General features: G+C 38.9%; 1 protein-coding gene across 1 annotated transcript; it reads left to right on the plus strand.

The window, feature by feature from the left end:
• The first annotated feature begins 3,889 nt into the window (after window positions 1–3,889).
• On the plus strand, window positions 3,890–17,591 carry GPRC6A (G protein-coupled receptor class C group 6 member A). Its single transcript, XM_015858587.2, has 6 exons — window positions 3,890–4,294; window positions 6,017–6,320; window positions 7,690–8,517; window positions 10,610–10,822; window positions 12,205–12,328; window positions 13,013–17,591. Exons 1-6 carry the CDS (start codon window positions 4,101–4,103, stop codon window positions 14,131–14,133), a joined length of 2,784 nt encoding a protein of 927 aa, XP_015714073.1. The 5' UTR covers window positions 3,890–4,100; the 3' UTR covers window positions 14,134–17,591.
• The last annotated feature ends 69 nt before the right edge of the window (window positions 17,592–17,660 follow it).

Below are 17,660 nucleotides of genomic sequence, written 5' to 3' on the forward strand. Positions count from 1 at the left end.
TTTCTCAAACAAATCCTCAGTGTCATAGCAATGAGTAGGGGGCACTGGGAGTGGAGAGACCTCAGACATCTCCTTTATGTATCAAGGGTCTCACTCAAACACCAAGTAGTTGCTAGCAGAAAGGCCACAGGGTCCTACACTCTGAGGAGACAGTCCAAATATCTGGGCTAGAGATTTGCTTTCCCTCTGGATTGTACTACAGGTTGGGCCCAGATATTTGCACTGTCAATGGGTGAATGACATTTTTATTTGTTTTCCTAGAAAGAGAAGAGAATATGGAAAAAAAGGTAAAAAAAAGAAATCCTGGTAAATAGTTCTGGAAATAGCACTTTAATCAACTAGATGATGGCTGTCACAGTGTATTCATGAAAAACTGTTCTGCTTCTGTCCTACACAGATGATTATCGTCTTGGCTGGGTGGGACAGAAACAGTCTTGCTAGATTATTTTGAAACAACAGCAATAAATCCTAAACCAACAATATAAATACTTCCATTTACTGGCAACTTCAAATTTGGAATGACTAACATGATTTTCCTTAGTGTCAGAAAAGTAAAATTCACTTGATTTTTTCATTTTGAAATTATATTTGGCTGAAAGGCTTATCTAAGCATGTTCAAATATCAGAGAAAGAAAATAAACAAATGTCTGCTCTGAACTCAAGGATCTTAGAAATGATCTGTAATTCCCTCTACATACACACAACTTTGCTGAACCAGAGCTACTTCAATTTCTTATAGGCTTACTGTAGCATAAACAGCAGAGATGCATACACAGCATTGACTATTAACCTTTCTGAAGAAGGAATTACTATGGGACTGCCCAGTGAACGCGCTGACAGCTAGGGCAGGAAGCTAAAGGCACTGTCACAACCTCTTCTTAGGCTCTCTACTAGAAGTAATCTAACGGGGCCATTTGCATCAGAGGACATTCAACTTTCAGAGAAAATCATGGGGCACATTATAATGCTGTGACCTGATGGAGAAAAAAAGGACTCGTCCTCTCCACTGCTCAGCTCAGCTGACACATTCTAGAGGACAAACCCAGTGAACCTGAAAATTGAGTTAGTTTGCTTCTCAGGAATTAATGTTCTTTGGCTTTCACCCAGGTTCTATTTCACTGCTGGCTTTTTGTTTGGATTTTTTTTTTTAAATGATTAATGATGATTTTTAATTGGACACAAATGTAAAAAATTGGTATTTTCCTTTATATTCTTTAATTTTAGCATTGATATTAAGTTAAGTCTATTCCCAGTTAGTAGAATACTTTTTTAGAGATAATTAAAGTGAAGTAATTCAGTATATGCTTCTTTCTACTTAAAATTCTTTCTCAGAGACTGAGTAATGTAACATCTTAGTGTTGATTATAACAGTTCTATTAATCTACAGAGTTGGCAATTCTAACCAATATTTTCTCTTCATGATATTTTTACTTCAATTCCAACTATTTTGCTGTTGTAGTTCTTAGTATAGATGCAGTCTGAGATTTTGAAATGTAGATATGATATTGAAATAGACACCTAGAGCAAGGCTCATATGAAAACACATGACTGCTTTGCAGTCAGTTTTCAATAGGAAGTGATGAAAAGCATCTTTCTTCTTTAACACTGTCTGACTATATATATAGGGCTTTACAGATAAAGTATTTCTGTTAGAATTTAGTGCATTGATATATCCATAAAATAACTAAATCTGAGTCAAAGAAGTACTTATTTCCTGCATGGAACAGTCTTCTTGACCAAGCTACTGGCAGTTGCAAAACATCCTTCTGCACAGACACCATAACCTGTCAAGCTTTAGGGGCTGCAAAGATGGGAGAAGCAGGTGGTCCATTTGCACGTATCCACTGCTGTATCCACACAGCTATCTCTGGCTTCTCTTGCACATATTGAATTGTGTAGACTTTGAATATATGTGCCACTGCTGCCAAAAACTTAAAAGCTGTGAATTTGCAAGAAGCCGCCTGCAGGATTAATGCTGAACTTGGCAAGACCATTTCCTAAAAGTCTCTTATTCTGGTTCTTCTCAAAAGGAAGCTGAAGACCATGTGGAAAAAAACATCTTGGCACGGTAGCAAGACACTCTGTGGCATATAGTGACACTAACAGAATATCTCTGTCTGCAACCCGATCCTCTAAGGCCTCTTATAATTCACCTGTGTCTCTCATCTTATCTTTGGGTTTGGTAAGTCATACTTTCTGCCTTTCCACAGTTTATTAAAGGATGCTTCTTAGACATGGTGATACTAAAGGAATTCACTTGAACTGACTGCAGTCTTACAACTGACATATAGAGGTGTCACCTTCTCCTGTGTTTTCCCCAAGAAATATTCCTGTGCAGACAACTGAGAAGACTGTGAAAATCCAATGATATGTCATTAAATTACAAAGAACAATTTTATTATACACTTACTTCTATTGGTACTTAACTACCAATGAAAAAGCATGTTCACAAGCGCTTACAGTTGGTTCTTCAATACCTGAGTAGGATGATTTATTTCAATAAAACATTAAAGTACTCCTCACCACTAGCAATAGTTATGAGATGTGGGTCTTGAAAACAAGCAATAACAATAAAAGACCCCTCCCTGTGAAAATATCGTCCTTACAATGCACTATGACACAAACTCAGTGTAGCTGAATGTAAAGCACACTTCATATCATTGTGTTTTTATAAATAACAAGAAATTGGGAACCAATTATTTGTGATGTTTATTTTGTCAACTTCCACTTTCCAGAGAGAACAAGCAAGAATTTTTGTTTCTAGGTAAAATCCTCTTCTATATAAATTAATATCTTTTAAGGTATTGGCCAGAGGAATGTTTATTTCCTGCTTCTAATAAAAAACAGTAATACATTTCAAGTTCTGATTTTATTTCCATTGTATGCTTAAAGTAGTACTTAGTGTTAGCTGCTTAAATGGTGTATTTTATACTAGAGGCTCACAGCTGCAGATTTCTTGTGACTTGCTCAACAAAATGACTACCTCCAATCCCAAACTTTAACAGCATAAGGTATTGTTTGTCAGAAGGTTTAGAAGTTATATGCAAAGTCAGGGAAAGTTAAACATCTGGGTATCTGGAATTAGGCTTGAGGGAGCATTACTTGGGTGGAAAGAAGTAGGTACATGTATTTTTGCAGGTGGATAACTCGGGGTCAGGTTCTAACTATGTTTATGCTGCTATAAATCAAGAGGAATATCTGTGGAATAAATTAAATTTTTACAAGTCAGCACAAAGCAGAATAAACTGGTATCTTAATCTGCTCATAAGTGCATGTCATTAGATACATTAAAGAAAATGTAGATAGCTGTTTACTGTATACAGTGAACTACCAGTGAGATTACCACAGAGAAAGAAAGGCAAGGTTCTGTATTATAAAAAAAGAAGCTGCTGAATGGTGATTTAATAGATGATTAGCTTTTGCATTTGTGGTTAATATTTCTGTTGCAAATGGATACTCTATCTATAAAGAGTAAGTGAGAAAAAAAGGCAGAATATAATAATTCAGATTTACTTTTTTATTTTTGTTGATTGTTTAGGGGTTTTTTTTGTTTGGTTTTTTTGGTTTTTTTTTTTTTTGGTGTTGTTGCTTTCTTTTGTTTTCCTCAGTCTGATATAAAGACCACTGTAGCAACAGGGCCTTTTTTTTTCTGTACTCTTTGGATCAGACTCTTAAATTACAGTGGCAGTAACATCATTGCCATATTACATGATATTTCTCCACCCAGCAATCAGCTGGAAAGTGTCCAAGGCAAGCCCAAATTTATACAAAAATATTTACTGAGTGTTTCAGATTAAGTATAATAACTTTTGAACACAACAGAACAGATTTATGTCCAGCACTTCCTTTTAAATTCATAGCTCTTTCTCCTTCCCTCTCACTCCTCTGCACTCTCACGCTTTAAGTGACAACATTGCTTTGGAGTTCCAATAAAGTAACCTGAGTCAGTGAAGCAAATACAAGCACCTTATGAGATGTGACTAACTTTGGAGCTCTGCATTTTTCCTTTGCTGCTGTTTATAGATGACATAGAAACACTTGCTGGCACTGCAGCTGGCCTAATGGACTTAAAGCTGGGATCGAGCAGGTGAAGCAGAAGCATGGCATTGTTCAGCTTAATGCTGATTCCCTTTGTGATCAGCTCTGACGCTGCTTCTGCTTGCCAGAATACGGATGACTTTGTGGGTGCCAGTTCTCCAGGAGACATTATTATAGGAGGTTTGTTTGCAGTTCACAGTGAAATGCTGCATCCAGAAGAGCATCCTATCAAGCCAGTAATTCAGAACTGTGCTGGGTGAGTAACACAGCAAATTACACCTGTAACAGCTTGGAGATCACTGAAATCAGGCAAATACACCTAGTATTGTGATCAACAGAATCTGTTTCTCTTGCATTTCTCAGTTTTTAGAAGAATTTGGACATCAAATAAATTGCTCATAACTTAACTAGGATGTCATAGAAAATACCATGACTGAAGAGGGAAGGGAATGGTTATTTGATCCTATTTTCAGTCTTCATATTGAATCACATAGCCCTAGAAGTTTTTGTTGAGGAACCATTTAATTGTCGTGTTAATACAGTTTTGTTGCTCTGTGTCTGAAGAACTCTGGCTTGCAGTTGTGAAGTTGCACCTAAATACTTTGATCACAGACAGGCTGCTCAATTCTGTCTAAGCACATATAGCAGTATGCCCCTCACACCCACGCTGGTAGTCTATTGTACTACTGTCAATGTTGCAACCATTGTAATCAGTTATCAAATTACTTTCTGTATTATAATTGTGGCATTGTGTGATGGGATAAACAGAATAGACACCATGTCATGTATGCATTCACGTTTATACAGCACATCAAAATATTTATTTCGTTGACTCCATATTCTGCGTTTCATAAATTCAAGAATATGATATAGTATAAATTCATAGATGCATTTTCTTTCATTTTAATACAGGCACAAATCCATAAGTTTTATTTTAATATAGGGAATCCATATGGGTTTATTTCAAAATGATGTCAAAGTTGGGCATTTTGTCTGTATTTTATTATTTTTCTACAGTCCTATATTGTATCAGTTCCATTTGAAATTTGTTTTGGTTTCAAGATACACAAACTTCAGAGACCCTTGCTTAAGAAGAGAGTTGGTTGCATTGCAGGCAGCCTGTATTAGCATAGTTCTGATTAAGAAACCTTCGAATGAAGATAAAGAGAATAGCTCTATTGATTTTGTCAGTCTTAGAGTGGACGTTAGGAGCATCTGTGCAAGCGCAAGAAGACATTAACTTCTGAAATGTTTTCTTTTAGTCTTTTGTTTCATGCTTTTGGTGAAAGTAAATATATTGAAACAAACAAACAAAGAGACAAACAAAAATTGCTGGGCTGAATGGGGCAAATTAGAACTGACTGTGACAGATACTTTCTGAAGATTTCACTTGGTGTTGTAACTGTGGATTTAGTGCCTGTTTTTCAGAAAAGTATTTTTATTTGGTATAATTCAAGTGTTTCATCTCATAGTCTCATAGTCTCGTGCGGGTTGGAAGGGACCTTAGAGATCATCGGGTCATGCGTTGATTATGATTATTCTACCACTTAAGTGAGAAAGAAAATAATACGATTTTCTATTTTTTTAACAGCGTGAATCTGAATCAATGGAGGGTCAGGTTGGGTGTTATTTAAAGTTTCTTCACCAGAGGGTGGTCAGGCACTGGAACAGGCTCCCCAGGGCAGTGGTCACAGCCCCAAGCTGCTGGAGTTCAAGAAGTGTTTGGACAGCACTCTCAGACATAGGATTTAAAATTTGAGTGGTCCTCTGTGGAGCTGGGATATGGATTTAATGATGCTTGTGGGTCTCTTCCAACTTGTGATATTCTCTAAATCTAATTCTATATAACACAAGCACTTCACACCAAGCATTTCCTTTCAGTAGCTGGCAAAGCTAAAGGATGTGAACAGAATTTGCTTCAGTCTTATTCCAGAAATATTTTTTTTTTCTAAAATGAAACTTCTGTGTTTCCTGACAGCTTTGAAATCCAAATTTTTCTTCAGACTCTTGCAATGATACATGCTATTGAAATGATCAACAATTCGACATTATTATCTGGAGTTACTCTGGGCTATGAAATCTATGATACCTGTGCAGAAGTTACAAAAGCCATGGCATCTGCTCTGAGGTTCCTGTCCAAATCCAATACTTCTAAGGATATTGTAGAGTTCAAATGTAACTATTCAGACTATGTACCAAGAATTAAGGCAGTCACCGGAGCCAGCTACTCTGAGGTGTCAATGGCAGTTTCAAGGCTATTGGCTTTGCAACTAATCCCACAGGTAGGTGTAAGGGAATTATTTCGTTTGAGACAGAGGATCAAATTTACCATGGCTAGATGAGTCTCTAATTGGAGGGACTGCAAGTCACAGTTGCTCTAAAAAAAAAGTTTTAGTCCTGCTGCTCTTCAAGCAGCTATAGAAGAGAAGGAACATGACTACTCCTTCCCCAAACATCCTTCTCTATTTCCAGCTACTCCAGTGCTATTTCTAGTTCATACAGTCCTATGCTTCCACTTAGGCTGGTGCTTCCATTATTACTTTCACTGTTACAAGAAAAAAAATTGTGATCGAAACCAAATTCATTTGGGCTGCACACTGATTTTGGTAATTTGACATATATTACCTGAAGGTAATGCAAAGTAGCATAAACATGCAAAATATTTGAAATATGAACTAAATATAACTTCTAATAACTTCTGAATCCTGTCCTCCACATTGGGAGGAAATAACTGTGGCCTCCAGCTCCACCATGGGAGCCATATTTGATATATAAATTAAGAGCTGCAGTTGAAATTACTTAAAAGGAAAATGATAAAACAAATTTACATTGTGACACAGAGATGGAAAAGGTGACCTACTAGACTTTTCTCATCAATAGCATCTGCAATCTGCTGACATTAAGATTTGATAACTTCACCAGATAGGTGGCTCTCATTTTGGGAAGCTTAGATTTGTTAAGAACTGTCAAGCAAGGTAAGAAATATTACAGTAGGAAAAACAACAAATTAGACAAAGGTTAAAAAGTAAATACATTTAAATTACATTTTTTTCAATTATGTTTTTTCTTGCTGCATTCACAATAGTAAGGCTAAAATTTCTACATAAGGAAAAAAATATGTCATTCTTTAGTATTAGACACTCTCTTTTTTTTTCTGATAGGAGCCTCTAACAGACCTTGTGACCCCCTTAAATCACAGTAACTAAATTTTTGAGAGAAAATAAATAAGTGAGTGGACTGTACTAACATAGTGCTAGAACAACATTGCAAAATGTTGGCCTACTGGAAATTTTAATAACAGACCTGACATTTGAGTACTTCCAATTTGTTAAGTATTGTTTTGAATAGTGGTGAAGGTATTTCTACATGTTAAATCAAAATACTTATACTGACATAACTGTCAGATCAATTTACAATGTTTTATTCTCTGTTTTCAATAAAGCAAGTAGGTGCACAAGGATGAAAATGAGGGAAAGGGTGCTGGGTACAGGCCTATGTTCCAACAGCAGGGTTAGGAATTCTGCCCTGTTTGGCTGCCCTGTGTTTGCACTCAGTCACAGGAAAGATGGAAATGCAATAGTGGAAGTTTTGGGGCTCTCAGAATCTTTTGGAGGAGATCACTTCCATAACTAAACAGTTATCTCTTCCTAGGTCAGTCCTGCATCATCAGCTGAAATCCTCAGTGACAAAATCCGTTTTCCTTCTTTCTTGAGGACTATCCCCAGTGATTTCCATCAGACAAGAGCAATGGCCCACCTGATCTGTGAGTCTGGGTGGAATTGGATTGGAGTAATAGCCACAGATGATGACAACGGGCGCTTTGCTGTGGAGAGTTTTGGTGTCCAGGCCATGGCAAACAGTGTTTGCATAGCCTTTAAAGAAATGCTGCCTGCCTATCTCTCTGATAACACCTTTCATACAAAAGTTGATCGTGCAATCGAGAAGATTGTCAAGGAAACCAGAGTAAACGTTATTGTGGTCTTTATGAGACAATTCCATGTGCTCAAACTATTTAAGAAGGCAATTGAGCGAAAGGTAAAAAAGATTTGGATTGCAAGTGATAACTGGTCAACTGCAGTGAAAATCAGTACAATGCCTAACATCAGAAAGCTGGGAACTGTTGTGGGATTTGGATTTAAAAACAAGGACATGTCAACATTTCAAGACTTTCTGAGAAATCTTCATGAAAGGCCCACTGAAAACAACAAGTTTTTACTTGAATATATTATGCTTTTGTCAGTCTGTGCACACCTGGACAACTACGATTTTCAAATGTGTATTTCAAGCCAGTCCCAGTATGATCTGATGCAAAATGTTGAGAATAAACAGCAGATCTGGAGAGATGATTTTTTGAATGCCAATATTGAACCAGGATTTATCCATAGTACTATACTTGCAGTCTATGCCATTGCCCATGCCATAAAAGGGCAATGCAAAGACAGAAACTGCAAGGATCCCTCTGCTTTCACCCCCTGGGAGGTAAGGCGTTAATCCTTTGAGGTCTCGTTCTCTATATATAATTTCCGTCTCATTTTTTCCTCTTGCATTCCTGGATTTGCTTGTGTAGTACTTCTATTGAGTGACTGTTCTGTTTCTGCCTTTCCTCAACACCAAATGGGCAAAGTGAAACCACAGCTCATCTCCCAGAGCAGCAGTTGTTAATTAGTGATGACAACTGTAATCTAGCTTTCTTCCCTTGCTTTGGCCCACACAGGCATGAAAACTGCTGATGATAAGCCATGGCTGTATTCTACTGTAGACAAGTATTACTGCAGTTTATATACAGATAACTACCTGATCCATGGAAATAAACAGGAGGCATTACTTTTAGAGCAAACTACATGTGCACAGCCTAAGATAGTTCCTCTTCATTTAGTATGGCCCAGGCAAGACAAAAAGTTGGACATCCACAAGCTAACCTAACAATTTCCCAATCATCATCAAAGAAGGCATCAGCTTGGATGAAGACTCCAGTCTCTAAGCTGCTTGCTGGAACATCTTACTTGTACAGGATACAACATAAACATGCAATCAGTCTGGCTGACATAGATATATTGCCACTAATGATTGGTCTTGTTCCTGCTAACCACTGTAATACTCAGTATTACAGTGTTACAGCAGTAACACTCCTCTGTAATGTAATTTTTCTTGGAAATGAAAATGCAGCAGACCATTCTCATGTCTGATTGTGATTTTCAGGGAAATGACTGATAGAAAAATGTGATGCAATCTTGAAGATGAGTGAGGTGCTTGTTATCAGACTTTACAAGGTGGGAAAAGAACAGGAAAAATCAGACAAGTAAACCTGACCTGACCTTTTACCTGAGAACCTGCTCAGGAGTATTCACTTTTACACACTTTTACTCAGTGGATTAAACAAAAGTTCATTTAAAAGTCAAACACCCACTGAAGCACTCTGACTTGCTCTGACCTCTTATCCTGGGTCAGGGCAGGTCAAACCAAGATAAGGGGTTTGGAAAAAACAACAGCCACAGTAACAATCAAACTCTTCCATGACTTTGTAAATGCAGATGGGACAAATTCAAGATTGTTCTACAGGGGATGCAACTTTATGGAGCTGTATTTACATCATTGTTGAATTAAATCCCAAACCATCCAAATTTAACGTCTTTTATTTAAGAAGCCAAGAATTTTTGGAGAAACTGAAAGAGAAACTGGAGAGAGAGCTCTTCTCCCAGTGCTGTTTGTATAACACATTTCTTCTAAACTAACTCCAGCCCCTCCAGAAACGGGTATATTTAAAAATAAGGATACAGCAAAACCATATCATTCTTTCAACATACAGGGAAATAGCAGTCATTGCTATTACATATTTGCAAAAATAAATATAAATTAAATAACGATGTTACTAATTACTAGATCCTTCTTTTTGAAGCTGAAGATGCAAGAATGCACAATGTCCAGATCAAATGAAATGTCACTTAGACTCATGTTTTATTTCTTCATAAATTGGTAGACAGGTAGTGAGAATATATAAATTGTGAAAAAGTGATGTTGCATATGAAGAAAAAACCCACACATTATAAATGCCAGACTTTTTTTACACATATATCTATCTATGCCAGAGCCTTTTAAATAATAGGTGTGCCAGCATATTCTTTAAATGCTATTACTGTCAAACAGGGATCCACGTAAAAATGCTTTTCAAGGGACAGCCAAATTCAGCCATTCACTGAATCTTTGTTTTGTTTTTTATTGTTAATTAACACTTATTGCCAAAAGTTGTTAAGCTTGCAAAGCAATAAAAACAGTACTTCAGTTTGCAGCCATGGTGGCTAATGAAAATACACTTGCAGTCTCCTCATGAACTGGGATTGTGTCCTGTATGCCTTATTTGACTATTTGTGCTTAATAGATTTTTAAGATCAACAAGGATTGTCAGAATAATAGAAATCTTGGTAGGACATAACAGCTGTATGGATCCCTTTTAAGATTATATCACTTGTAAAAAATCTCTTACTTTGATATTATCACACTAATGTTAAACTATTTAGTGTATCACACTGAAATGACACTGATGTAAGTCATTGTTTCCTATATTTATCTTCAGCTCCTTGAAGAACTTAAAAGAGTTACAATCATTGATGATGATAAAGAAATTAAGTTTGACTCCAAAGGTGATATGAGCTCTGGTTATGATGTACTTCTTTGGAAAGAAGTTGATGGCCGCATGGAAATCACCACTATGGCAGAATATGACCCAGAAAATGGTTACTTCATCTTTGAGGATGAGGAGAAAAAAAAAGATTTTCTGGATTTAAAGGTAACTCTTAATTTGTTGACATAACATCTAAAATTAAATTTATATGCACCCTCCTTCCTCTGGTGTTGGCATCTGAAGTGTGTGTAAAAAATCACTCATTTGCTAATATATTCTCCTTTAAGAATGATGCATCCTCACCAGATAAGATTCAACTGCATTTATGCATCCTGAGAAACGCATGAGCCTGTAAGCATTCTTAGTGATTTGAAATTAAGTTATTTCTCCACAGTTCCCCTAAGAGGTTTCCCATGATGAGTAAATCAGAACTCACATCTGTCCAAAGGATACTATTCCAGAATGCGACACTGAGTTTTAGAACAGAAAATGACTGCTTGTATGTGTCTCCTGTCTTACACGGGGCAACCATTTATTTTCCACAAGTAGATTCGTGTCTACTGTCTACAGTTGGGGGAAAAAAAAGGTCTTGTTGATTATTTACTCCTGTTAGATCTGGGGTCAGCACAAACACAGGAGTATGAGGTAGGTGGCACCATATGGAGCCCCAGCACCAGTGCAGACAAGAGGAGTAGTTGGCCCCAATAAGTTCCAGCTGGATAATATCATCTGTGCATGGTGAAGGCTTTGGGGCTTTGTGCAGCTCTAACTCAGTGTGGCTCTGTGCTAGCAGGCCAAAGGAAAGGCTGTTTACAAGGTGGGATGAATGTAGTTTCTGTGTAGATAGAAGAGGCTAAGGACAGAAGACCTTTTGTCTTGTCCTTCTTTGTGGCACTGCCCAGGATGGCAGCTTGTAAGCCCTAACCTGGAAAGAGAAGAAAGAGTAGCATTCCTCAGGACTGTCCCTCCATTTACAAGGCTTATCTTTGGAAGAAGACCCTGAATCCAGCTCTTGAGAGAAGGTCCTGACAACACACACCTGGAATAGTGCCTGATGACCCAGGGATGAGCTGCTGTGTGGGTGACATGGCAGAAACATGTCCCATAGAGCCAGGGAATCTGCTCTGGTCTCACTGCTGCTGAGCAGGGTGTCAGGACTGCATTTGTGGTGTGGCCCATCTGAAACCCCTCCCAGATGCTTCTGTTCTTTCTCTGGATCTGGATCCCAGCAGTCTATCTTCCAGTTTCAAAATTGAATGAGGCACTTGGCTGTGGATTTTAAAGTTACATAGAATCGCACTGATTAAGGTCCAAAAAGTGAAATGGTCAGGTAAATAGGGCCCCATCCTGTCATTTCCTGGAGAAAATGTAAGAAATACAGAGCCTACTTCACATTTTTAACATCATTTTCAGATTCCCTAAAAAATATGTTAGATACAAAGAGTTTAAATCATGGTAGTACTGAAGGCTTATTTTAAATATTCATAGTAACTGGTAATGCCTGAGCTTATTTATTTTTACTTTGTTTTGTTTTCTGCACGCTGCAGAAGGTTCCATCAACGTGTTCTCAGCACTGCAGACCAGGGCAGATGAAGAAGGTTACAGAAAGTCCACACACGTGCTGCTATGAGTGCGTTTACTGCCCAGAAAACCACTACAGCAATCGAACAGGTAAAGAATTGTGATCCAAATAAAGGTTTATTTACAGATTAACAGAATCGTACAGGGGTTATTTATTTGCTTGCTGGCATGTTTTTATCTTAAGTAGAAGTACTATGATGTTTCATATGACAGTGCAGTAGTGTTACTATCAAATCTGATGCTTATGCTGGTTCATTTACAGTTTGAGTGAGGTTTATAAAAGGAAGGAATTAAATATGGAAAAGAGAGATGGAATTAAGAAAACTGGGGTACAGTGTACTTCTGAAGTCTTGATAGTTAGAAAAAAGAAATTGCATGTTTTCCCTTTTATTATTCAAACAATTCTGACATTTCTTTGTAGCTGATAACAGGAATTTCACAGGAAAAGTAACCTTTGAAAGTGGAATCTACATCAGTGTGTGTTCTTGCTGCTGCATTTCAAAAGACTTCTGAACAAAGAAAGATTTTTTTCTTGTTGAACTAGGTAAACGAAAGAGCTGCAGTTCCACTCCCTGTAGGGAAATTGGTTCAAACTCAGGCCACCACCGTGTTGCCAGTGAAGTGTGTCCACGGCAAAGGGTACTCCAGGTGGCTGCAGGCCTGGCCCATGCCTCGTAACCCTTCCCACTTTCTTGTATCACAAGGCTTTACCATTCACTCAGTAGTTTATTTTCTTTGGGTTCCTGAGTTATCTCCACCTTTTTCTGCTTTCAGATATGGATTATTGCTACCGGTGCCACAACAAAACCTACTGGGCACCCGTGAACAGCACTACATGCTACAGAAAAACGATCCACTTCCTCGGCTGGACAGACTGGTTTGCTATTTTCCTGCTTCTCCTCTCCGCCTTTGGGGTTGTGCTCATTTTTTCCATCAGTGCAATATTCACAAAAAACTTGAGCACACCGGTTGTAAAGGCATCTGGAGGTTTAACTGTCTGCTATATTATCCTCCTCAGCCACTTCTTCATTTTTTTAAGCACTGTGTTCTTCATAGGTGAACCCACTGAATTCAAATGTAGAACTCGGCAAGCCCTCTTTGGCATAAGTTTTGCACTCTGCATTTCATGCATTTTAATAAAATCACTAAAAATTTTACTAGCCTTTAGTTTTGATCCCAAGCTGCAGAATTTCTTGAAGTGCGCCTATAAACCTATATTTATTGTATTCATCTGCACTGGGATTCAAGTTATCATTTGCACCTTCTGGCTAATATTTAGGACGCCTTTTGTAAAGCAAAATTTCTCTATTCCGAGAGCCATAATTCTGGAGTGCAATGAGGGCTCTGTTGTGGCTTTTGGGATTATGCTGGGCTACATAGCTGCTCTAGCCTTCATCTGCTTCATATGTGCTTTTAAAGGCAGGAAGTTACCGGAGAACTACAACGAAGCTAAGTTCATAACTTTTGGCATGTTAATTTACTTTATAGCATGGATTGTATTTATCCCTGTCTATGTAACTACATTTGGCAAATACTTACCAGCAGTGGAGATCATTGTTATATTAATATCCAACTATGGGATTCTCTGTTGCACATTTTTTCCTAAGTGCTATATCATAATTTACAAGCAAGAAACAAATACAAAGTCTGCCTTCCTCAAGATGATTTACACGTACTCTTCCAAGAGTGTAGGCAGCGTTGCTGTCAGCCAGATTTCCTTGGACTCAAAGTCTTCCAGCTCCCGAATCACTGCATCAGACTCGTGTAATGCTGAGAAGAGCTCTGTGAATGGAAACTGCCATTTTCAAGTGCCTGGGCCGACACCAGTAAAAGAGGAAGATGTTCTTAAAAAAGCAACAAGGACTCTGTCCAGGAAAAGGCTGTCCAGCATATGACTGGGCTTTGTTGAAGTACTAGAAGAAGAGAAGCCATTTTAGTGAGACATTTCTCCTTCAGATCTCTCTCTTTCTTGTACACCCAAGGAAAACAAACCGTGCAAACCATACTCTGGTGGTTATTCATTGCTAGGTTTGAAAGGCTTTCCTGAAGCCCCTGCTATCATGGGAACCTCCAGTATCTCCCTACTTTCCCCATCCTCATCCCCATTCCATTCACATAAGCCACCAGAGCATCTCCCAGGACTTCACTGCTCTCAGCCAAACAGAAGCATCAGGAAGGTCTTACTTCTCACAAGCAGGCAGGAATGCATGGACTCACACACAGTTTTTCTAATGTCTTTTCTGCCCAACTGCTTAAGGAGTTCTTCTTCTCACCTGTATCTTTTTTACAGGTCAAACAGAGCTCCCTCCTAGTCTTTGTTTGCCAGGATAAGCAAGCCCAGACCTTTTGTCTCCACTTTTCAGATAGGCTTTCTATTCTCCTGAACATCCAAAAGCAACCTTTTCACCCAGTTTGGGTGAATCCTTTGTTTGATTTAAATTATGTGCCCAAAATTCTGTGCCTTATTCCATCTGAGTGCTGCAGCAACATTCAAGGTTCCTTGTATTTACCAGAGAGATAATGAACTGGAGAAAGGGCTGTGTAAAACTGGAAAGATTTACCTGAACCACTGCAGTTGTTTGTAGGCTCATTTTCTTCCTTCCTGTACTCAGAAATACACTTATTTGCCCCACACACCTTCTCTAACTCATGCAGAGAAGACCCTTCACACTTGTCCCCAAGTGTTCTCTTTTTTGAAGGAAGGATAACTCCTCCACAAAGTGCAACATCAAAGCTTACAAGCACAGATTGATTCCCCTCGTTAGCGTAAACAATATAATGATCACAATCAGCATGAATGCACCCTGTGAATTTTAGCTTTACTGACATTTGTTTGAAAAGTCTGACTTTTACAAGAACAGGGCACTGCACCGCTCCAGTGCATTAAAATCACACCAGTATGAGCTGCTGCACTGCAAGTCTCTGCTCTGCAACTCCACAAGTATGACTACACAGCATCTCCTGTGCATGAGACACACTCCAGGAAGGACCCAGTCATCTGGAGTGACTACACTGCATCTCCTAGTTAAGGGATGGCCAAGTCTTGTGTTAGGCAGGGCACAGCTTTCCTGTGGTGCTGTCTCATAGCCAGGCTGGAGGGGAACAGCTTCTTTAGACACTGAGCAGCGAAGTATTGTGAAGAACATTTCTGTGTGTCCATGAGGCCTCTGACCCGGACCAGAGAAACCCTGCTTTGCAGCTTTAACTTCTGTGCACATAACTGAGAAAAGATGCTGACCTCTTCAGTTTGGTCCATGCTTCTGTTTAGATGTGGAATGATGTAATGCTGTTGTGGGTCTAAACAAAGCTTGGCAGACTTGTTGTTACATGTTGTATTATTGTTATATGCAATAGATCTATTTTTCTAGCATTCTTATTTATATGCTGCAAATTAGATCTGCATGACTTTTTGACTCAGATTTGTTTAAAGTGTCTATAGATCAAATTTCAGCAATGGACACAACTTCTGAAATCACTGAGATGCGGACTTATATATGTCATATGCATCAGGGAAGACTTTTTAAAGTAATTTGAATGGCAAGGGTGCAATTTGTATATATATATATTTGAGCAATTATGTACTTTCTGTAGCTGACTGGAAATACTGCAGGTATTTGTATGATAACTGCTGCTTGTGCTTCAGTTGTTGTGAGTACTGTTTGGAATACAAATCTCTCTATAGGACTATAGGTACACAAACTCCTATCTAGGAGTTTGGCTGCTCCTACAGTTTGGCTGCCAATGCAGAAAAAAGTAGAACACAAAGCTTTCATCTCATGATGACTATCCAAAAGGCTAATTTGGATAAAGGGTTGTACATGTATTTATTGTTTTCAAAAGCAGTGAGCATATCATTTCTTGAACAATGGGGTGATTAAAGTCATGTCCTTGTTGAAAACTGAATTGGCTTGCTTCAGTTCCTCAGCAGCAGGTTGGTTTGGCTGTGAGCAGCAGTAGCAGAACCCCACCATTCACTGCTCTCACCCGCAGAAGCCGGGGTGCTTCCCGCAATGCCCGCCGGGTGGGCGGCCGAGTGCAGTTGGGCTGTCCCTGCTATGGGATGGGGAGGGAAGTACCTCTAATGGGCGATGGCAGCAGCACGAGAGTTCTGCAGGAGCTATCCATAATGAAAGGGATTGCAAAAGGCAGAAATTCAGGGGAAGAACATGAGAGAACGAATATATCCCATTCTGGGGACCTCCAAACTGCATGTACACCTCTGGTCCACTTTGCCACAGCCACCAAGTCCCCTTTGTCTATGACTTCTGTGAGCTGTTTGTCTCTCCAGCAACTCACAACTTCTGTGCAAAGCATAATCAGCCAGACCTGGAAGAGGGGATGCAGCATGTTTTCTAGCTACTATTGGCAGAAAATACTCAAAAAATTAAGTAAATCAGAATAAAATAGACTAAAAAATAATAAAAAATTCTAAATTTTTTAAAATTTAATTTCTAAAAAAATAGAATAAAATAAAGATTCCAATCTCTGCTGCATGTCCTTAAACATCAGTGTGGATGTGACTTCAGGGCCAAAGAGGAGGGTTTTTCTTCCCAAACCAGGCCATGCTCTGCCTTCTTCCTTTAGAAAGATCCCACCAGTTTGCCACAATGCTAATGTGCATGTGTGCCCATATTAAAAATTTTTTTAATCTCTGAAGGGGTCAGAGAGGACACATGATCCCCAGACATCTATGTCCAGGTGAGCCAAGGACAGAAATGGTGTTTGTTTGTTAGTGAAGAGTGTGAAGCTGTACTATTCATCTTTTGGGGCTGAATGTCATCCATTGCAATAATGCTGAATAATGGATGCTGAAGCTCTTGGTCACTTCTTTTGGTGCTTTTCCATCTCCCCAGAGACATCATAGAAAAGGGCAGAGCTGCTCTGTCCATGAGCAGTGGTCCTGTTCTTCCTCTCTATAATTGTTAACAGACATGAGAAAGCCAGTGCCTGGCTTTTGCACAGGTGTCAGATAAACTTGGTTTGTTTAAAGAATGTCTCATTTGCAGGACATTTTATTCCAGTGTAGAATGTGGGAAGTCAGTTTTCATTTTCTCAACAGTTTGCCATCAGAAAGAGCTGCCTACATCAGGCTGTGCTGCTGAGAACAGGGAATCAAGTTTTGGCTACAAATGATTCACATCTTCTCCCTATCACTCTCTCACTGGGCACAGAATGCTGCCACCTCACAATGCAGCCCCTTTGGGGGCTTTATGGAATTCATTTTGATAACAGACAACAATGCATTCTGGGGTTCTGGCATTGGCTGGACCATAGAATCACAGAATCACAAAACTCCCTGAGTTGGAAGGGATTCATAAGGATCATAAAGTCCAGCTCCCGGCTCCACAAAGGACCACCCAAAAATCAGACCATATGTATGAGAGTTCTGTTCAAATACTTAAGCTCAGACAGCTTAAGGCTG

The sequence above is a fragment of the Coturnix japonica genome, chromosome 3 (assembly GCF_001577835.2).
Source record: "Coturnix japonica isolate 7356 chromosome 3, Coturnix japonica 2.1, whole genome shotgun sequence".
NCBI classification, from domain to species: Eukaryota; Metazoa; Chordata; class Aves; order Galliformes; family Phasianidae; genus Coturnix; species Coturnix japonica.

Excerpts from the sequence above, each read along its gene's own strand:
- GPRC6A (XM_015858587.2), top strand. The coding sequence starts at position 4,101 with ATGGCATTGTTCAGCTTAATGCTGATTCCCTTTGTGATCAGCTCTGAC. Across the intron at positions 8,518-10,609 it reads CTGCTTTCACCCCCTGGGAG|CTCCTTGAAGAACTTAAAAG; the intron begins GTAAGGCGTTAA and ends ATTTATCTTCAG. Across the intron at positions 10,823-12,204 it reads AAGATTTTCTGGATTTAAAG|AAGGTTCCATCAACGTGTTC; the intron begins GTAACTCTTAAT and ends TGCACGCTGCAG.